The sequence below is a fragment of the Typopeltis vanoorti genome, chromosome 11, assembly GCF_054136105.1.
Source record: "Typopeltis vanoorti isolate ZY-2024b chromosome 11, IOZ_Tvanoo_1.0, whole genome shotgun sequence".
Taxonomy (NCBI): domain Eukaryota; kingdom Metazoa; phylum Arthropoda; class Arachnida; order Uropygi; family Thelyphonidae; genus Typopeltis; species Typopeltis vanoorti.
The window spans coordinates 101,845,544-101,868,730 of NC_143559.1; the positions used below are offsets into that span (position 1 = coordinate 101,845,544).

Here is a 23,187-nt window from a genome sequence, read left to right on the forward strand (position 1 = left end):
CTTTACAATGATGAACAATTTCCTCTATTTCTGAATACACTTCAGGTAGGGTTTTTAAATATTTTAAAAAAAAGCTCACTATATTTTTATGTTTCTGTTATAAACCTATAGTATGTTAGTAATATGTACAGGCTAAGGTTTTTTCTTATTTTTAAATTTCTTTTGTATTTATTAATTTATTGTTTACACAGTCCAGAAACCCTGCTCTAGAGCTCAAACGTGGAACTTTTTCAAGCCACTTCAGGCCTATAATAAACAGGTTTCATGCCAGGCAATGAAATTCATCCATCACTTAAAGATAATTTCAAACATCCACACCCATGGAGGGATTTGAACTTGCAGCCTACTGGGCAGAGAGATCAGGAATGTACTACTTAACCAACCAGGCCAGCATGTTCTAAATACTTCTCCCAAGCAAGAACATTACAAGTACTTTATTTTTTGGTATTATGGAATCCATAATACCAAAAATAAAGTACTTTTTTTTTAGACCAAATCAAAAATACTGAAATACAAAATTTTTTGTTATCTTTCCACTGCATGGAGCCCAATGGAGGGAGGGTACCAACTATAACGAACTGCAACTACCATCATCATCTGCACTGTAGAGGATGTGTAGATGCCATTAGTGTAGAATCTACACCAATGGCATCTACCACACACCACCACTAGTATTTTCACAGACAATCACAAACATCCATGCTCAGGGTGGGATTTGAACCTGCAGCCTTTTGGCTGGAAAGTGGATACACTTGGCCAACTAGGCCAGCACATTATGCCACTATATTATCAATTTCAGTTTTGTACGGTGGATTTTGTTTCTTTCTTTTGGAATTATGGTAAAAAGAACTAAGGATATTATGCTGAAATATTACATTTGTTAATTATGAGTGTTCATCTGAGTGGCCAATTTTGCATAACAAAAATCAAAAGTTTCCAGGGGGGGGGGGGGGTTCCAGTCCTGTCACCTACCCATGAGGCTAATTTACCTTCACTTGAAAAGCCTTTATAAAGGTTCATCTGGTGCTAGTGGATCCAAACAGAGTTTCAGCTTTGAAATAAGTTTATTACAGACAGTATCTATGAAATGGAATTTACGTCATTCTGCTTTGCTCTTTAAATCCTGGAATTTATTTTGGCATTTTGCACATAAAGCAAGTTACATGACAGTTGATGCTTCTTGATTCCAGGGTGAGAGTCTGCTGTCTGGAATAATTAGATGTTAGGACCACAGGAACTAAGATTATCCTAACATCAAATATAGTACAGCATAAGTAGAGCCTTTTGATTTAATAGTATAGCTCACTTGAGTCAAAACCAAAGCTGAACTTTCACCTGTGAGATCAAAGGTAGAAATTAAGGAAGATGCGCGACCAAAAGTACAAGTTTGAGAAGGCAAAGAAAGAAGGCAGATGACGGATCACATGTGATGTAACTCCCTGTATTTTGTATTCTACTTCCTGATACTGCAACTCCACATCAAGAGAATTCAAACTCAGCATCAGCAGGATTTAAGATAGGCACCATAAATGTAAGATGTATTATTATTATTATTCAGGCCTCCATGGAGTCAAAAGCCTCATCGCGGGAGATCCTTCCTAGGAAACACAAAGTCTATCAAGACTCATCATGGGAGGTCCCTCCTAGGAAACACAAAGTCTATCATACCATTCCTTAACTCATTGACCGTTCTCGCTCTCACCACTATTAGGAAATGCGTTCCACGGTTCAACCACCCTCCATGCGAAGAAACCACTCCTCACCCTCTTGCTCACGGCTCCTTTCGTAACTTCTAGGGATGGCCCCTTGTCATCACTCCTTCCCGCTGTTCAACCAAGAGCGAAAGAACTCCCCAGTGTCAACCCTGTAACCACCTCTCAACAGTTTAAAAGTCTCAATCATATCACCTCTCCTTCTTCTATCCACCAAACTCTGCAGTCCACATTCCCTCAATCGATCCTCGTAACTGACATTGTACAGTCCTGAAAACCATCTTTGTTATCCGCCTCTGTACCCTTGCCACAGTTAATTTATCCCCTTCAAATCCTGAGGACCAAATCTGAGAACAATAGTCCAAGTGTGGTCTGATCAGGGTCTTATACAACAGAATAATAACTCTTTTATCTCTGCAGGTCAGCGTCCTTCTCACTACATTATTACGGTTCACCGTATCAACATAAAAGAAGTGGATCTGGTGGAAGAGTTAGAGAGGTACCATATCAACATAACTGATGTCACTGAAATAGAACAACAAATGTGAGATTCTTCCAAATAACATTGTTTTGAATTCGTTGTATACACCATTACTTATTATTATTAATATGTGATACCTCCAGGGAGTCCAAAGACTCATCGAGGGAGAGTGTGCCAACAGCATTGAACGATTGAACCCCTTCCAACTACTAACCACGCTCAAACTTGCTTAACTTTTTGCTGAGCCATTAGTAGCAGAGACTCTACCAATCAACCAACCTTTTGCTGAATATAACATATACATGTTGTATTCGCGTAATAACGATCAAGGTAAAATGGAGAACGTACAGTACTCAACACAAGGGTAATCTTCTTTGATGAAAGGCAAAATCAAGTACAGTAATGTGGCAATCAAAATGAGAAATTGAAAATGAGACATTTGTTTCTATGGCACAAAAGGTTCTACTGAAAAAGAAATGGAGGAATTTTTCAAATCATTCCAGAAAGCAGCTGACAATAATAAAGTTCATTCTTGCAGATCTGAATAGCAGAGGCAGAAAGGAATATCAGACATAAGAATATTTTGGGAAAATCTGGAAAAAAGCTAATAATAAAGATAAGTACCGGTTAAAAAAGACTAGTCATTATCAAGACTATGCTACAAGATGGATACAAATTTGCATGGAAAGAAGATACAAAAAATAGGAAGTCTTATTGAATACATTATTGTTGATAGCAATATCTTCGCTCTGGTTAGGACACATGAGTATACAGGGGGATATGATAGGAAGTGATCACTTTTCAGTCTTCAGCAAGCTGGAACTGTGTTGAAAAGAAAAGTGTAAGGAAGTTATAAAAAGAATGTTAAGAAGCTTTCAAGGGCAAACTGTACTTAAATATACATTATTATTTAAAAAAAAAAGTGTGAAATAAGAACCAAACCTTGAAATTCTGGAGTAGACTATAAAGAAAACACAGAATGGAAACAGCCAGAGAGAGATGTGAAGTTGTATGCAAGGATGGAAAAGCCCTCTATTCAGTATTCTATCTTTCTCTGATAGAATACAGAGAAAAATGTAAGAAAACAAAGCAGTAACTAAACAAAAGTTGTGAAGGACTTAGGTAATAATATAGAAGATAAATATAAGAAAAGTGGCAAAATATTACAGAGGATAAACCGGTGACATATTTATCTCTGAACTTAAACAGAAATAACTTATCTATCAATGACTTTCTTAACTGATTATCTACCAATCATTAAACTGGCAGGCTGAGTTTGCATCCCACTTCCAAATGTCTTTAAATGGTGAATAATTTTGCCGGCCTCGTTGGCCGAGTGGTTAGCATATTCGCTCTCCAGCCAAAAGGTTGCGGGTTCAAATCCCGCAGTGGCATGGATGTTTGCGATTGTCTGTGAAAGCACTAGTGGTGGTAGTCGGAGGTAGATGGCGTTGGTGTTAGATGATGAAGGTTGGTGGAGTAGTGAGACGAAGAGTTGTAGAGTTGATGCCCTCCCTCGATGAGTCTTTGGACTCCCTGTAGGTGTGACATAATAATAAATTTTAATTGCCCAGCATGAAACAATCTGCACTTAACAGAGGCTTGAAAGGGCATAATGAAATGCTTGGTCTCTAGAGCAAAAGCTGTGGTTTATTGGACACACTTAAAGAGCATACATAGTGGTTAATTTTGATGAAGGCTTCTGGTTTGAAAGATCCGACTTTAAATCCAATCTAAAATGCCAACGACTTTTCTATAGAAAGTAAGTCAGTCAGTCTCATATGGATGTGGTAGGGTTTTTTTTACCTCCTACAACCAAGCAAAATCAGCCGGAAGAACACAGGCAATTTACACACAAATATATATTTAGGCATAATACTAACAACTTAATTATGATTACAAAAACCAATCTGTGAAGGAATGGGCCTAAAAGTACCGCAGATCGTTGTTACCATTAAACACTTAGCACGCACACTGTACTATGGATTAAAAAAATAATAATCTTATTTCGAAGTACCATATTTTAATCGAAAAAAATAACGAAATTTCCTCCTATTTACACAACATGGTTATAATTTTGAAGATTCGTTTTTTTTTTAAAAAAAAAAAAATTCCGCATTATAAATGTTTGATAATGGTATCCTTACTATATAAAGCAGAAATGTTTAAAGATTTGTTATCCTATTATATAAAGTTTTTAAGTACCTTAATTGCTGCTCTTTTTTAACATCCATTTCTAACTCGTGAAAATCAATAGATAATAAAGCAACAACTGAATTCACATGTTCTATTCCTGAAAGAAGCTGTAGAATTATTTTTCTCTTTTCAGACCATTCATTACTTTGGTCAAGGGGAGCACAGAGAGCCATGCGTACTAAGCATGGTAACAGAGGCCTAATTTTCTGCTCACTAAGACTAGATAGTTCATTTGCATCCACTCTTTGAATAGCAGTAAATGCACGAGGTGTAATGAAAAGTTTTGTTGCCATTGTTAAAGAGGTGACATGTTCACAATCAAAACAAGGCATACAAAGTGACATAAGTCATTCGGCACATGAGCCATGTTTGTATTAATGTTCTTTTCACTCACTAGTGGCGCTCTAGTTCGTCAGGTGTGTGAATACCGTGAGTATGTGCGTGTTGATACGATGACGAACCATCAATCGGACTTAAGCCAGTGGCCGTAGGTGGTGTCAGTAGGGCTACTAGGGCTTGTCCGTAGAGAAAGTCAAAGAACCCTTAGGAGTTCATAAAATATGTCTATGGAGTATTTTAGAAGAGAATATCCATTGCATTGGCTAGCGTGGCACAATGAATTCAAAGATCTGGAAAAGGAGCTACAGAAAAATGAGGTACAAGTATTTTGTTTAATATCGCAGCAGCAGTTGTATAATGTTTTCCGCGGTTCGTTATTCTCTCACAGAAATTTGAATGAAATTTCTCTATATAATTTGTGAGGTCAGTTCAATCCAAGCATTCCTCAAAATTGCTGTATGTTCTCCAAAGGATGGAGGACCATGTACTTCCAAAATCTACTTGAGAGTGAACATTAAATTTTCCAGCCGGTAAGGGGCGGGGGCCTTCCAAATTTTGCTTGGGTTACACGGTATATTATCGCTGTTAATCGAAAGTAACTTAGTCAATACCGCTTAATTACTTTATTAATAACTTAGTTTATAACACCTAATATGTATGCACATTTTTTAAATGTTTATTTGAAAAATAAAACTTATTCTCGATTAAATTAATATGTAATCCTAACAATTGTCGTGGACACTACTGGTCAACTTACTGTTGCTTCCTGCTTCTGTGTGGTGGATTGGCCTTGTTCCACAGTGCACTGTGGTGAGTGGCTCGTTTATTGATTATATCCGTGCTACCGACCACTAGGCCTACTATACTATTTAATGTAATCTGGAAGTTCCTTTGTATAATACAGCTTGCAGAAATTTTGTTTCATTATTTTTGAAAACCTCGCTTTAGTAACAGTGTAGCAAACCTTGAATATCAATGGACATTTATTTTGAATATCGCTCTATATAATTTACAGAATATCTAAATATTTTAAGGGGTTTGGCTTTTCATCTTAGTTATAATCTAAATATTTTATTGATGACTGCACTTTAATATGCAACGAAAGTCATTATTTCGCATTTATATAGATAATAGTTAACAGTAATGAAGGATTTTATATAAATTGGCCTAGAATTAGCTTCAATAATTTGATGCTGCAGCTTTCCATTTTTTTTTTTTAATTGACGGACGTGACATCTAAAATCTTGTGGTAGAATAAAAGTCACAATTTTTATTGGTCTGACTAGGAATTTAATTGATAATTGTTTGTTAAATCATTTTCATTAGAACTGTTAATGTTATTTTCTGATGCTTGAAATCATAAAATATGAATATGCTAAGGGTTTATTGGGGCTGTAGACATTTATTACTGATAGAAAAAAAGTACATATATTAAAAATTGTATATTGGATAGAGGAAGTAGAATATTGTCATTATCAACTGACCTCCATGGAGTCAAGAGACTCATTATGGGAGGTCCCACCCTCACATGTGAAGCTCATCATACCTTGACTTAAATGCATTCACTGTTCCTGCACTCGCCACACTCTCAGGTAATGCATTCCAATCACTCTCTGTGCCAGAAATCTATTCCTCATTACCCTTGCTCACACCCACCTTATATACAGCTTTCAGAGATGGCCTCTCATCTCTGAACCCATTCAAACATCTCCTTTTGAAAACCTGGCAACCAAATCTGAGCACAGTAATTGATGTGCAGCATCATCAAAGTCTTGTACAATGGAATCAAAACATCTTTACTTTTACACATCCGTGTTCTTCACATCATTTCCATAATCTATGTTGTCCTCACAATTTTAGCGAAATGTCTATGAAATTTCATGTTGTGGAAAGTATGAGAAGTAGAGCAAAGCTACATCTGCTCTACTTCTCATACTCTCCCCAACTTTGCATCATCTACAAACAATTGTATGTCACCATTTAAGCCTTTTCCAATGTTATTTATATACAAATTAAACAACGGTGGCCCCAAAACAGACCCCTGGGACATCTCACTAGTGATTTTCCTCTTCTGGAATATTACTTCCCCTATACACAATCTGATACCTATCAGACAGCCAATATATTATCCAACCCCATCTGTTCCAATTTAACTACTAGTTTGTCATGTGGCAGTATATCAAAAGCCTTTACAAAATCCAAATATACTATACTACTGTGTATGCATACCTCTTGTCCATTTGTCACCTTCTCATGATAAGTAAGCATATATATTATAATAAATAAGAATATGGTAATAAGGAAACTTGGGTTTTGGAATCCATGAGGGACAGGTGTCTTGGTGGGAACAGTAGGTTTGAATTTGGTTATATTATCAGATGACTTGATTGTGACTGAAATGTCATACTTGCTCTGCTTGGTAAGGGTGACCATGTAGTATTGACATGGAGGTTGTGTTAGGCTTGCAAAAGTCTTAAAGAGAAAGGAACTGATGTGGAATTACATGTCTCATTAGTATTTGGTGGAGGAATTGGAATGGTAAGAGGTCAGTGGCATGGAAGCTAGTTAAGGACCATTTCTTAACAGCAGTGGCAAAGAGGTATACCCTGAGTGAGAAAAAAAAAGTATTAAAATGGATGACTAATACCTCAAAAATGAATTGTTGGTGAAAGAGAGGTTATGGAAAAATCAAGTGAGAGGTAGTAAATAGTTATGTGAGGAATATTAAGTTCAAACAGAGAGGTGGAAGGAGAAATTAGAATATGAGAGGAAACTACAGTTACATTGAATTCAAAGAACAAACTCAAGAATTCATTATGTGGGCAGCATAAGAAGGAATGACTGGTCTTGTTAGATGAAGCAAGTGGTCAAGACTTGAGGCAAATGATATAATAGAGCTGTTTAATGAATACTTCATTTTAGTGATTCATTCTTGTGAGGCAAGTTTTATTCCAAAGGGAATGGGGAATGTTGAAGGATTAGAAATGAAGTGAATATATTTAGAATATGATGGTTGTTTAAAAAGTTTGGTAAGTTTCCAATAGACGGCAACACAATTGTTCATTCATACCACTGTCGGCACACATCATCTTTTTCATGACCCCTGGCAAAATTTTAGCCATGTGCGACATGTAATTCTCATTTGGCAAACATTTAAAATGACAGTGTTCGCATTTTTCATAAAAATGGAGAAAAAAGAGTTTCGTGCAGTGATAAAACACTTTTATTTGAAGAAGCGGATAGTTGCACAGATCAAAGCCCAGTTAGATTCAGTTCATGGGGACTCTGCACCAGCATTAAAGACTCTTTATTTTTGAATAAATGAGTTTAAATATGGTCGTAAGTCCATCGAAGATGAAACATGCTCTGGATGTCCAACTGAGGTCACTACGAAGGAAATGATTGACAAAAATCCATGGTATCATTATGGAAGACCACCGAGCGAAAGTGCGTGAGATTGCAGGTATCTCAATCTCTGTCCTGCATGAAAAATTGCACATGAAAAAACTGTGTGCATGATGGGTGCTGCAATTGTTGGCTCTCGATCAAAAACTCATGCGAAAAGGCATTTCAGTGCAGTGTTTGGTGATGTTTAATCGAAATTCGCAGGAATTTTTGCATAGATTTGTGACTGTAGACAAAACTTGGATCCACCACTACACACCTGGGTCCAAGCAGCAGTCAAAACAGTGGACAGTGCCTGGTGAAAGAGTATCAAAAAAAGCGAAGACCATTTTGTCAGCTGGGAAGGTGATGGCAACTGTTTTTTGAGATTCCTAAGGAATTATCATGACAGACTATTTGGAAAAGGGTAAGACAATAACAGGAGTGTATTATGTGTCATTGTTGGACCGTTTAAAAGAAGAACTGAAGAAAAAACAGCCAAGATTTGGGCACAAAAAAGTGCTCTTTCATCAAGACAGTGCATTATCCCACACATCAGCCGTTGCAATGACAAAATTGCACAAATTGAGGTTCAAATTGGTTCCACATCCACCTCCACCGTATTCTCCGGACTTGACCCCATGTGACTTCTTGTTCCCAAACTTAAAAAATTGGCTCGGTGGGAAAAAATTTTGTTCGAATGAGGATGTCATCAAGACTGTCAATGAATTCTACTTTTTAGATGGGATGAAAAAATTGGAAACTCGCTGGACCAAATGTGTAGACCTCGATAGAGACTATGTTGAGAAATAAAGGTGATTTTTTTTTTTCCAAAAAAATGTATTTGACTTTTTTTTTTACCAAACTTTAATAGAGAAATAAAGGTGATTTTTTTTTTTTTTTTTTCCCCAAAAAAATGTATTTAACTTTTTTTTTTACCAAACTTTTCAAACAACCTTTGTACTACATACTCTGAATATCAGCAATGTGGTGGGACTGTACTGGCTGAGGAAATTTCTCAACGTGTTCTAAAGGAATGTGCTAAAGAATTAACAGCACCGCTGACTTGGCTATTTAATGACAGTCTTGCAACTGGGAAAGTCCCCTCAGCAATGGAAGGAGAGTAAGATAATGCCACTACATAAGGATGGTGGGAGAATGAGGGTATCAATCTAGACCAGTTTGTATTACTTCTGTGGTTATTAGATATTGGAAAAATAAGTAACTGTTTTGTGAATATTATTTGTAAAGGTCAGCATAGATTTGTTAAGGGTCATTCTTGTTCAGTAATCCAGTTAATTGTGATTGATAAGCAAAACACAAACTAATTTTTGCAAAGCATTTGATATGGTGTTATATGATAAGCTGATGTTTAGTCTGCAAGGTATGAATTTAGATATTGGGTTGTTGGAATGGGTGGCAGTTGGCTGATAGATACACATACACAACACCTCAGATAGATATCGGACAGTTGTGTATCGGAAGCAATATCAGTAAGGTTCCACAAGGCTCTGCACTAGGACCATTGCTATTGAACCTTTATATCAGTGATATTATCACTGGAATTTTGCAACATATTCAGTTGTTTGCAGATGATATGAAGTTCTGTAGGGTTATTAAATGTAATGTTGATGTGGTGGCTCTTCGGGAAAATGTTCATAAGCTAGAAAGGTGTACAGGTAAATGGGAATGCCAGTTTAGTATTGCTAAGCGTAAGGTTTAGAATTTTGGGATTTGCAGACACTGCATACTCTATATGTGGAAGTATACTGGAGAAGGTGGAGAAAGTATGTGATCATAATGGATCAGAATTTGAAAATTTAATCCATGCTACAAAAATTGTAAAGTTAACTCAGAGGATTGCTGCAATATTAAGACCAACATTAATCAGCAGAGATAAAATAGCAATTGTATAAGATCGTTATTAGGACACATCTAGACTGCGCTTCTCAAATCTGGTTGCTAGAATTTTTAAAAGATGAAGACACTTTGGAGAGGATGCACAGGTGAATGACAAAAAATGATTTCAGGATTGTGAAATATTAGCTGTAAGGATAAATTGAATCTACAAAACTTTGATTTCTATTTGACAAATAGAAAGCAAAGGGGTGATATGATAGAGATGTTTAAATTGAGAAGAGTATTTACCAGTACTACTGAAGGTACTTTTGTATCTTCAGTAGTACTGAGATATCCAAACATGATCAGATTTCTCTTCTTGGACTGATCTGCAGCTGCCAAAAAAACTTGGTGTACTTTTTTGCACAAGACGCCACTTCACACCTCTACAGCTGCTAACTATATAAAGTCCAAATCCACCTGGCCATGGAATATTGCTCCCATATTTGTAGTGGAGCATCAAATCCTCTCTAAGATTGCTCGATTCCTTCCGATTCTATATTCTTCCTGCTAAAAACTTGCACTTCAGAATTAACATCTCTTACTACCCAACAGCATTATAACATGCTGCTGGGTAGATGCTGCCGTATTCAGCTCATTCTAAAAAAAAAAAAGGGGGGGGATGAAACAACAGCAATCAATCAGTTGCTCTCACTTCAATTCTTTGAAAATCATGCTTAAGATCATTAATTGCTAACTTTTTCATCACCTGGAGGCCTACCAGCTAATAAGTGATCACCAGTATGAATTCTACCATTCTCATTCCAGAAGCTGATCTAGTCATCACAAACCGATCTTTCGACACAAGCCATGAAAAGATTTAGAGAAACTCATGTGATTTGTCTTGACATGTTTAGGGCATTTGATGAGGTCTGACACAGGGACCACTCAACTCCCATCTTATGGTCTAATTTCCATCCTTTTCAGTTGGGATTGCCAGCTTCCTCTCTGGTTAGTCACTACATATCACAGTAGATGGTTCCATCTCCTCTGATTTCTCCATCAGTGTTGGAATATCTCAGGCTGCGTATTTTTCACCCATTCTTCTTCCTCTGCATAAAATGATCTCTCCTTGACTTCAGATCCTCATAATAGTTTATGGTTTTGATGGTGACAACCCTGTAATTTGCAGTCATCTGAAGTTTCAATATGTTTCATAGCCTCAAACTCTGACCTTCCTCTTCACCAATGGAGTAAAGATGACACTGAACTACCAAAACACGCTCACTCCTGTCTTATTTTTCACAAGAAAGATCTGAATCCATTTTACTTTCCTTTATTCTTGATAATACCCAGATCTCTAAACATAATCATATTTCTCTTCTTGTGCTGACTTCCTTTCTTGGTACATACTCTTTACCCCCAAACAACAGATATACTCTTCTTTCTCAAGACATTACTTTCAGCTGTCCAGCTGCCAACATTGTACAAATCCTAAATCCTCCATCTTTTGAATACTGCTTATGCATTTGGCAGTGCACAAAAAACCTATCTTAGAATGTTTGAGAACATCCAGTGGAGGGCAATCTGATTAATTGATCTCTCTTTCTTTTGCACACACATGCAAATTCACTCTAGTTACTCTCTAAGACATTTGATTTGTGCCTTATGTCTTTTCTAGATAATTCCGTGGATACTATTCTGCTGAACTGGCTGCCATCATTCCTTCACTTTTTATCAGAGTGCAAGAACATGATCAGTTGCCAATCATCATCTATTTACTGTCCAACTTGAAACCGACAGAAGTAACTTCTCTTCTCTTATTCAATATGCTTCTGTCCATAGAAACATCTCATTATTTCTTTTCCAACAGTTAGTCTTCAGTTATTCAAAAAACCGTGTCATTAATTCTTTCCTTTTCCTTGCCTGCATGTGACATTTTGCAACCTTTTGTATGTGATTTTTTTTCTTTTTCTTTTTTTTTTAATCTCTCTCACATCCAAGAGGCTACAAGGCTAGCAAATAAATGCCAGGTGTGGATTAAATATGTATATAAAAAAGTTGTGTGAATATACAATCTCGAGCCAAAACATTGACCACCCAGCCTGTTTTCTTGGCTGCTCATTTGGCTGGAAACAGATCAGTGGTGGGAGACATTTTCTCTGGTATGGGGGATTGTTCTCTTAGAGAGGACTCAGTAATATCTAAACTTATGAAAATTTAGGGCAGCAAGATGTTCCATATCACAAGGCTCGCATTATGCAAGCATGGTTCGAAGAGCATATACTAGCATTCCATGTGCTCTCCTGGCTGCCTAAATTTTCTTTAAAAAAGGCCCTTCACTGGATGTTATCAAACGTAATGTTTTGGCTCATGCACGCGTGTGTCAGTGGCAATGCATACCCATTTCGGTTGGGTGTGCTGTGGTGGCTTATTCAGCCCATACTACAACATTCACATCAGTTTGACCATATGATTGCAATTTTATTAATGCATGAAAGTTTTAAGAGTTTATAGCATCAGTGCTCATCTTAATGGATCTAGTGCAATTAATTGTAGGATAACTTTGAATATTTTAATTTATGAATTAATTGTAACCAAATTTGCACAGATTGAGAGACAATGTTTATTTTAAGATACTGTATATTAGAAAACAATAATGAAGGAGATTGCTATATTTTGTTGGTATATTTGAATCACTCAAAGGTGTAAAATATGGAAGAGGAGAACGAAGCTTACCTCTTCAGCTACAGTACTGTTTCCCATTGTAAATATGGGCAAAAAAGTTATAAATTTATTGAAAATTATTATTAAGAACTTGTCTGTTATATATAAAAACTTGCCTACTATCTCAGTTCACATTTCACATATGTAAAACAGATAAAAACACAGAAAATAAAAACAGCAACTCATGACAAATGACCACGTTCAATTGGATTGGTTGACACAGTGACCAATCACAGCCTCTAGGTGCTCACCCTGCCTTCTGAGCAGCTTAAAACTGCTAGAATGCTAAGAATTTGACCCACTGCACCATCTGTACATCTTTTTAAAGGGCTGAAGGGTGTATGTATTTTGAATGCACACTCAGGTTATTAACACGAATGTGATGCCATGTTTACGCATCGAAAAGTGTCCTCTTCATGAAACATTAGTATATTGTGTATATTGTGATTTTCACCAAGAAGGAATTGAGGTAGAACCTCACTTGAGATGTTTATCGGAACTTTTCAGCCTTCCCCCTCGTGTGTGTGTGTGTGTAACAAGTTTAATATCTATATACTTTTGGCCAAATCTGACCAATACCAAAAACTCTGATTTCTGATGCTTTTGATATTCCTCCTCCTCTTCTATATATTAGGCTTAGTGGCATGTTAGGTTCGTATTAAGCATGGCCTATTACAATTCGAAACCACAGCTGCCTTGAGGATAAGGTGGTTAGCCCTGTGCTTCCCGGTGTCCTATGTCTGTAAATGCTCATGTTAACGGTACTGTTTTGTCTGTTCTTGGGGGACAAGAAACCTACCTCTGTATGAGACTGGCTAACTCACCTTTATTTGAAAAAGAGCAGACAAAGGTTTCTCATGTCTTGGACTGGAATCGAACCCAGGTCTTTTTGACCAAAGTGCTTCATCTATACCAACTGAGCTATGGAGGCTTCGTTTTTGTTATTAGTATTCATGGATGTAATATCCATTGTCTTACAGATACCCTAACATCTTTTAATGACTTCCCCATTCAGATTTGAGGCTTCAACGAAATTCAGAATTCTTTCAGGTGGTTCTGTAGTCATACTATCCTTCCTGAACTAACTAGTTTCTCTCACTGAACATTTTCCAGATGCGTAACTCACAACTATTGTTGTGTGTATGTGTTCTTTGTCCATGAAATTCACTCTGAATATATGTAAATGATAATTGAATCTATATTAGAAAATTGTTCTTCAGGCATGTGAAAAAACAAGAATATATGATGGATAGAAAGGCACAGTGCATGAAGCGTAGATGTTGGAAGTAGTAGTGAATATGTATATATGGATGGGATATAAGGGGTTAGTTGAGTCTGAAGATATATAGAGTGGGCATAATTAAAGAAGAGGTGTTCAGAGCCCTGTAGTCGGTGGTAGATAGCATTGATGTAGATGATTGTAGTTGGTGAATTGAGTGGTGGAGACGGAGAGTTGTACAGTAGGTGCCCTCCCTAGCTGAGTCTTTGGACTCCCTGGAGGAGGCATGTAATAATAATAACACAATGAAACTTGTAAATACACTCTGGAACATTAGGTTTTTATCTACAGAAGATAAAAAATAGTACAAAATTCTGCACCAGGGGACATTTGGTGTTATAAGCATGTGATATTTGCATAATCTCCCTGTTTCTACTGAAGAGTTAGTGGATATAAGGAGGACAAATGGATTCACGTCATCCACAAGTGCTGTGAATCTCATCTTACCGGAATGTGCATTGCTAGTCAAGCTGTACTATCAACAACACATTAATGCTAATGCCGTGCTTCGAGAATTCCAGCATTTGAAGAATAGGAGAAAATGCCCAATGACAATAACAAATCTTAGAAAAATTATTTTACAATTTGAAAATAGCGGGCCTTAGCAGTGAGGCCAGGATGATGCCACAAACAAATTATTCTTCAACAAGTTGACAAAGTTGCAACAGCTGTTGTGGAACATGGAATAAATACCACACAAGGGGTCAACAGTGCTTGAACAATATCAAGGCAACTGGACATGCCATACTCAACTGTGTGGAAAATCCTGAGGTTTTTCTCCTACAAGATCTCCCATACCCAAGTGTTGGTGTAGTGTGTGTGATGCATTCATGGTGATGTAGAAACTCAATTGCAGTTTGCCCTGACATTCTTAGCTCAAATGAAAGTGGATAACACATGTCTGGAAGATCGTGTGAAATGACGAGGCACATTTTTATCTGAACAGTAGTGTTAACTGACACAATTACTACATTTGGACTTTGAATAACCCTCATCCCGTTACACTCACTGAAAGTCATAGCATGGTGTGGTTTCACTGTATCGTTTATTATTGGTCCATATTTTTTGAAGAACTTCACCCAACAGGACTAGCGACTTGTACCATTTCTGTTGTTAGATATCGAAAGATGTGTAAGTTTGTTATTCTACAACTACTGCAGCAGCTAAGGTGCCTTGACTGCCATATTCATGCTGGATGGAACACACCTCACATTGGATTACCAATACAGTGAATGTTACGAAAACATTTCACATAACACTGAGCGATTAGTCATTCGTTTTCCACAGCATGGCCACCTCATTTGCCTAATTTCAACCCCTGTGACTTGATTGTGGAGCCATCTGAAACGTACAGTGTATGAAGGACGTTCCCGATATAGCAACCTCGAAAGACAATAACACAGCATGTGAGCCAAATCCAAGCAGATTTGTTGCATTCTGCTTTAGAAAATGTCATTCATAGAATATAGTTCTTATAACATCTGCAAGGAAGGTATATTGAACTACATCTGTAAGACAAGAAAATTGATTTCTTGTGTCTCTTCTAGCCATTACTGTTTAATTAATCCCAAACCACGTTTTTATCTTCTGTAAATAAAAACCCCATGTTCCAGAGTGTACTTAAACCAGTTTTGGTTGAATCCAATACATTTTTCGCTACAAGGCTCTGAACACCTCTTTAATTATGGCCATCCTGTATATAGGGTAAGTGGCAGAGTTTGAAATAAATATTCTAAGAATGAATACGGGGTGCTTAAGGGTCAAAGCTGTATAACTGAGAGGAGACCTCCACATAACCTTTAAAGGAATGCGGAGAACCGACCAGGGCTTCTGACCTAATGTCCAATCCTCACCTTCTCGTGGTGCACCCTGTTGGGTATCTACTTGGATACTGAACGGACGAGGATGGGCTGGCAATTTGGGATTTAGCCGACCAAATTGTATTCTTATTGGTTAAACCAAAATATAGAATGATGGTACAACATGACAAAATTTCATGCCGGCTGGGGCTTCGTTCGGTTAAACAAGGCCCCCGTTGTTTTCGTCAGGGAACCAGGGCGAACAGCGAAAAGTCAGCTACTGGAACTAATCTGAAAATAAACCACAACTCAACATCACCAGAGTTAAAGATCGGTACTTTCAACGTAAGAAGCCTGAATGGCAAAGAAATGGAGCTAGCTGAGGAATTAGATAAGTACCAGATCCACATAATAGGGGTGACTGAAACAAAAAAGACCAAAACTGGTGAGATCTTTCTGAGCAATAAATACAAAATGTTATATTCAGGCAATGACAATCAAGGAAAAGGAGTAGCCATAGTATTCAACACAAAATACGAGGCTAATCTTCTTGAATGGCAGACAGTCGCAAGTAGAGTAATGTGGGCAAATATGAGAATGGGGAACTGGACAATGAGACTTATTTGTGCCTATGGTCCCACAGACGGTTCTACTAAGGCAGAAGTGGAGGAATTTGTTGATGCTTTAGAAAAAGCAACTGACACAATGAAAAATGAAAAGTTGGTCCTTGTTGGGGATCTAAATGGCAGAGTAGGAAATGATTGTGAGACATACAAAAATATTTGGGGAATATTTGGAGAAAAGAGCAAAGCTAATAATAATGGCAAATATCTGTTGGATTTCTGCTCAGGACATGGACTGGTTATTACTAACACCATGTTCCAACATAAAAATGTGCACAAATTCACATGGAGAGAAGAGGCTAGTAAAAAGAAAAGTCTCATTGACTATGTTATTGTTGATAGTGATGTTTTCTCCCTGGTGCAGGACACCAGAGTACAGAGGATATGAAATTGGAAGTGATCACTATTTAGTCTTGAGCAGGATAAAATGGAATTTCATATTGAAAAGAATAACATGTAAGAAGGTTTTAAAGCGAATAAAAGTTGAGCAGCTCTCAGATGTGAACTGTAGACTAAAATACACAAAGATTATTGAAGAAAAATTGAAAGAGTTTGAGAACAGGAATCAAACCTTGGAGATTCAGTGGCAAACTCTGAAGAAAACATTGATTGATTCTGCCAGAGAGGCATGTGGTGAGGTTGTCTGTAAGGATAAAAAAATCAGAACTCCCTGGTGGACACAGGAAGTTAAAGAGGCAGTGAAGGAAAAGAAGAAAGCATACCAAAAGTTCCTGTCAAATAAGTCAGCTTGTGCGCTTAGAGAATATAGAGACAAATGCAAGAATGCTAAACACTGTGTAAAACTATCTAAACAAAAGTCATGGGAGGACTTTGGCAAGAATATAGAAAATAAATATCAAGAAGGTGGCAAAATATTCTGGAGGTTGATGAAGAAGCTTAAGAATAGAGGAAAGAGTGCTGTAAAAGGAATTAGAGATGATAAAGGTGACATGAGAACGGGAGAAAAAGATATCCTTGAAGTATGGAGTAATTACTTTGAAAAACTGCTAAATGAAACAAGCAGTGATGACAGCACAGTGGTAAAAAACACTGACCAGACATGCAGTCAGGAATACATATCCATACTTCAAGTAGAAAAAGCCATCAAAGGCTTGAAATGTGGAAAGGCAGCAGGAGTAGATGATATTCGACCAAAAATGCTGAAGTATGGTGGTATAAGAGTCTCACAGTGGCTGCACTGCATAGTTCAGAAAGCCTAGACAGAGGGACGAATTACCGATGATTGGAGTGGAGCTCTCATAGTGCCCATATATAAAAAATTGAAATAAAACTGCATGTGAGAATTACAGTGGTATTTCTCTACTGAGTGTTCCTGGCAAGATCTATGCAAGTATACTTGAGAAACGGTTGAGAAGAATTGTGGAAGAAAAGCTTGGTGAAGAACAAGCTGGATTCAGGCCAAATAGAGGCTGTCAGGATCAGATCTTCACTTTATGACAAATAGTCAAGAAAGCATGGGAATATAACAAAGATCTGTGTTTAAGTTTTGTTGATCTGGAAAAGGCATATGACAATGTGCTAAGAGAGAAGCTATTCAATACGCTGCAGTTATATGGTGTCAATGGCGTATTATATCAAGCAATACTTAGTCTTTATTTGAGTTGTAAGTCAGCAGTTAGAATTGAATGAAGCACATGAAGATGGTTTAATGTTAAATCTTGTGTGAGACAAAGATGTACATTATCCCCTCTGTTATTCATTAACTATTTGAATCACATTATGAAGGATAGTGGTATTAAACATGATATCAGAATTGGAGATGTTAATGTCAGCTCTTTGCTTTATGCGGATGATGTTATACTTCTAATAGACAATTGAATAAATTCATATGGAATAAGAGAGAAATCAGTCGGAACACTAAATTAGCTGTATACCAGACAGTGTTAAAACCAGTTTTAACTCATGGATCTGAGAGCTGGGTCAGAAGCAAAAGTTGACCAAAGACTAGAGACCGCACATACGAGAGTCCTGAGAAAGATTAACGGCGTTAACAGATGGCATCAATAACAATATCATATTAAAAACGAGGGATATTAGGAAAGAACGCGAGATTGTCAGCATCCAGGAATGCGTTAGCAGAGCTAATCTCAGGTGATATGGTCACTTAAACAGAATGGGCGAGGAAAGATTAGGAAAACAAGGGTTCTCTGCCAGGTTGGTAGGAAAACGACCCAGAGGAAGACCAAGATATAGGTGGATTGTTATGGTATAAAGTGCCTTAGACGATAGTAATATAAGATCTGATAATGTTGAAGTCTTGACAAGTAACAGACTGATTTGGAGGAAAATTGTAGATAGGAAGTTAGTAATGATGTAAATTTTTCGTGTAGTACTGTCATATCCTGTACAACCCTTGAGGGTACATGGCAGAAATTTGATGATGAATGTTTATGCAATTATTTATACCTAATGTATTTTTCTTCCATATTTTACTGTCTATATGACAGCATCATTAGGAGGTTACTTAAAAAACCACTTGGAAAACAGTAGTTCATATCTATAGTTGAAAAGACTGGAATGAGAGACTTGTCATTAGGCATATTATGTGCAGTCTCTCCATTGTTATGTAAATTCCGTATGTGAATTGCTGAAACAGGACAGGTCTTTTATTTTGCACATTAATTAATGATTTCAAGATGTTACGAAGGATCATTCAACGATTTCTATTCAGTGTGCCTTTTGAGTAAATGACCTCTGACGGTTCTTTGAGCAACCCATCGTAGCAGTCCTCTTGAGGATGTGCATTATGAGTCTGCTCCCCCATTTATTTTCAATGTCACCTATATGTTCTCTGCTGTAGATTTTGAACCTGCTCCCAGTCTGACCTACAAGAGTATGGAGTCTTGTATACACCCAGATGTTTATAAAATAGAACTTCGTCTTTAGGGGAGTGTAGAAAGCTTCGTAAGGTATTGAATGCTGTTCTGACGTTGACTGCCTTTAATATTTTGGCTATTTTTCTTGACGTATTGCCAACATATGGAACATATACCATGCCTTTGTAATTAATTTCTGTTATCACAGGGTTTTGTTACAAAACAGAAGTTTCTTTATTACATTTTTTGAGTATCCATTTTGGAGGAACTGATGAAATAAGATGTGAAGTTTTTGTTTTCGTTTCATGTCATTTTTTTTAGTATGTTTAAAGCTCTATTTTTCAAGGTGTTAATTATACCTAATTTTTGTCAGGGGTGATGGAATGAGTTTGCTTGTAGGTGCGTGCCTATGTGTTTTTTGTTTTTTTTTTCTCCTATAGACTTCTAATGATAATCCTCCAGTGATGTTTTTTGTTGACAAGGATGTTTGGCACTGGTTATGTTCCATTCTTTTTTTTTTTTTACTTCAACGTGAATTTTATTTTTAGATGTCAATTATTCAGGAAATAAAAAAAATTTCCAGGTCTTTCTGGGTGTGTTTCCAGATGATAAAGAGAAGATATGACAGAGAGCTTCTTCCATCAACTATTAGACATACAGGTATGTCTGTCTTGTGAACTTCGGGCATGCTACATAAACTTGGAGACAGGACGTTCTGGATTTCAGTTTTTTTTTTATTTTTTTAAGGTTGTCTGTAAATACAAAAGTACTGGAGGTTACCATTATTCATCTGTGCTACCTCCACAGTACCTTCTTCCAGATTTAGTGTTTAATACCTTCCATTCATCCATTTCACACCCACTTCATTCAGCCTTTAAGTTTTCTGATGTTAAATATCTCTTGGTCAGTTCCCAAGCAGAATTTATCTCCTACTGGCTAACTTCATCTGATGCTCTAGCTCCAAGCTGTCTCCTAAGTTTTTCATGCTACCAGCCTTGTAGTTTAGTTTCACACATATCCTTTCCTTGTAGAAATCCTCATATGGCTGGCCATCACCCAAGTGGAACCTCATGGAGTAAAATATGATATCCAACTCACAATCACATCCTCTGATAACATAATTAGATCTGAGACTTTGCCTAGGATAGTTGTCTTCATTCCAATCTACCACATTCTCTGCCCTATAACAACATCCAACTGAATATTTCTTTCTATCAATCTCCATCTCCTACCATATTGACTTAAAACCATTGCCAGTATTTTCCCTTTCTTGCAGTGCCACTTTGTGCAGCCATGATTCCACTATGTCAGCAATATTTTGTGCTTTCTATTCTCATGAAAAACATAACTACTCCATTTTTATTCTTATCAACATATCCTTATCCAAATCTTTCACTCATTCCAACAATTTTTGGAAGAACAAACTCAATCAGGGAAACCATTTAGTTTTCCTTATTTCTGATGCTCCTGGCATTTGTAAATAAACACAGCAATTCACTTTTAAGTTGCAATTTTCCTCATACATGCCTACTTATGCCCAATCGTCTTTATCATCCAGAGACTGAAATGGTTTTGAACCAAAATAAAATATTTCATTCAGAACACTTCAAAAGGAAATTTTTTCTTCTTCTAATTGCAAATTAATAATCCTAGATAGAAATTTTTTATCTATCTGGATTGGAACAAAAAATTTCACTCCCAGAAAATAACACTCCATCTGAAAACAAAACATATTTAAATAATGTTTTGTTCGGCTAAGAAACAATATTCCATATTGTTTCTTAGCCGAATAAGAAACTCAAAGAGTTTCATGCCGATCTAGAAACTATATAAAGTTCGGCGACTCCAAGCGTAAGCAAATACCTGGATAGCAGCACCTGACCCATTTGGTAGTGCAAACTGAGGCAACTCATAGAAAGGGTGGAGCAAGCTCTGATCACTATTCTTAGTATTTACCCATAATGTGAACTTAGCTCCTAGGAGCTGTATTACTGTTCTACATTATGAGAGAAGGTCACTACCCAGACCAGTTTCAACCTTTATTGAGGTCTCATCAGTGAGTAGGTAGACCTAGTTAATACCAAGTTTGTAGCGAACAGAACTTATATCCCTTCTATGAGAATTGCCAAGAAGGTGTCCTAATAAATTACTAATTATATAATTATAATTTACACAATTTATTTATAACAAAACTTAATTTATTAAGAATTATGATAGTAAAAAAATGACAAAAACAGTATTTTTTTATTTATTATACTATCAACTTCTTTTTCTTCTTCTGCAGCTTCTCCCACTTAAGTGGGGGTCACTGTTGATAAGTCTCCTCCACATCCTCCTGTCTTGGGCTGTCACCATATCCAAGTTCTTCATCCTCAAGTCCTCTTCTACCAGCTCCCTCCATCTCTTCTTTGGCTGCCCATGCTTCCTCCTTCCTTGCACATCCATCTGCATGACCCTTCCTACATATTCGTCCTCTCTCCTCATCACATGACCAAACCATCTCAACTTTGCTTCCTGTATCTTCGCTCCTAAGTTCGTAACTTTCACTGTTCTCCTCACACAGTCATTTCTCAGACGATCCTTTCTGGTCACATCGCACATCCATCTAAGCATTCTCATCTCTGCTACTTCCATCCTGCTGATGTTATTTTCCCCCAGGGCCACAGTTTCTATAGCATACGTCATAGCTGGCCTCACTACTGTCCTATAGATTTTGCCTTTCAGATTGATCGGCACCCTCTTATCGCATAACACTCTAGCCATCTCCCTCCAGTTCCTCCAACCTGCTTGTATCCTATATCCCACTTCCTTCTCAGCTCCTCCATCTTCTTTCACTGTTGAACCTAAGTATCTAAAGTATCAACAAGATAAAAATACTAATAATTTCAATTTATCGAAATACAAATGGAAATAAACTAAGTTTTATAGAGAAGATAAGCAGTTTGTGTGTGTTATGAATTTTTTTAAAATAAATAAAGAAATATGCGCGTGTTTTAAGATGGAGCATTGATTTCTGGGAGCAATTTTTTTTTGCTCTAAACCGGATTGATTTACCGGTGCAAAAAAATTTTTTTCACTCCTCTGGATCAAATCCTCAAAGACATATATTCTAGAACCTAAATATCAATTCTTTCAGTAGGACAGAAATACATTTACAAAAAATATATCGTGCCACTCCTGAATAATTGTCTGAGGATCAAAAAGTATTCATTCTTCATCATCATCAAATTCCTGCCATGTACCCTCAAGGGGTGAACAGGATATGATAGTACTACATGAAAAAAAATTACATCATTATTAATTTCCTATCTACAATTTTCCTCCAAATCAGTCTGTTACTTGTCAAGACTCCAACATTATCAGATCATATATTTCTATCGTCTAAAGCCCTTTGTACTGTATCAATCCACCTATATCTTGGTCTTCCTCTGGGTTGTTTTGCTGCCAACCTGGCAGAGAACACTTGTTTTGCTAATCTTTCCTCGCCCATTCTGTTTAAGTGACCATACCACCTGAGATTAGATCTGCTAACACATTCCTGGATGCTGACAATGTCAAGTTCTTTCTTAATATCCTCGTTTTTAATATGATATTGCTATTGATGCCATCTGTTCACGCCTATAATCTTTCTCAGGACTCTCATATCTGTGGTCTCTAGTCTTTGGTCAAGTGTTTTACTTCTGACCCAGCTCTCAGATCCATAAGTTAAAACTGGTTTGAACACTGTCTTGTATAGAGTTAATTTAGTGTTGCAACTAATTTCTCTCTTATTCCATATGAATTTATTAAATTGACTTCCCACCATACCAGCTTTGCTTATTCTGTTGTCTATTTCTATATTTAATTTACCATCTTCAGTACAAATCGTGCCTAAATAGCTGAAATGGTTTACTTGTTCCACAGGTTCTCCATTCACAACACATTTGACATTTTCAATGATTCTGCCTATTTTCATTGTCTTTGTCTTTTTA

At 36.9% G+C, this 23,187-nt stretch overlaps 2 protein-coding genes across 6 annotated transcripts in view; one reads left to right on the forward strand and one right to left on the reverse strand.

Annotated features, from left to right (window-relative positions):
• Positions 1 to 4,734, reverse strand: part of IntS2 (integrator complex subunit 2) — a 271,634-nt gene extending 266,900 nt beyond the window's left edge. For both annotated transcript variants that reach the window (XM_090401055.1, XM_090401054.1), the window contains exon 1: positions 4,399 to 4,734. In XM_090401055.1, the coding sequence (XP_090257181.1) occupies positions 4,399 to 4,733 (335 nt within the window). In that variant the 5' untranslated portion in view covers position 4,734. The remainder of the gene's footprint in view (positions 1 to 4,398) is intronic.
• Positions 4,735 to 4,852: 118 nt separating this feature from the next.
• The window catches only part of LOC150101881 (ankyrin repeat domain-containing protein 13D-like), a 248,457-nt gene continuing 230,122 nt past the window's right edge, over positions 4,853 to 23,187 (forward strand). For 3 of the 4 annotated variants that reach the window (XM_090400995.1, XM_090400994.1, XM_090400996.1), the window contains exon 1: positions 4,853 to 5,045. In XM_090400995.1, the coding sequence (XP_090257121.1) occupies positions 4,950 to 5,045 (96 nt within the window). In that variant the 5' untranslated portion in view covers positions 4,853 to 4,949. The remainder of the gene's footprint in view (positions 5,046 to 23,187) is intronic. The other variant, XM_090400993.1, reaches the window with a different exon arrangement.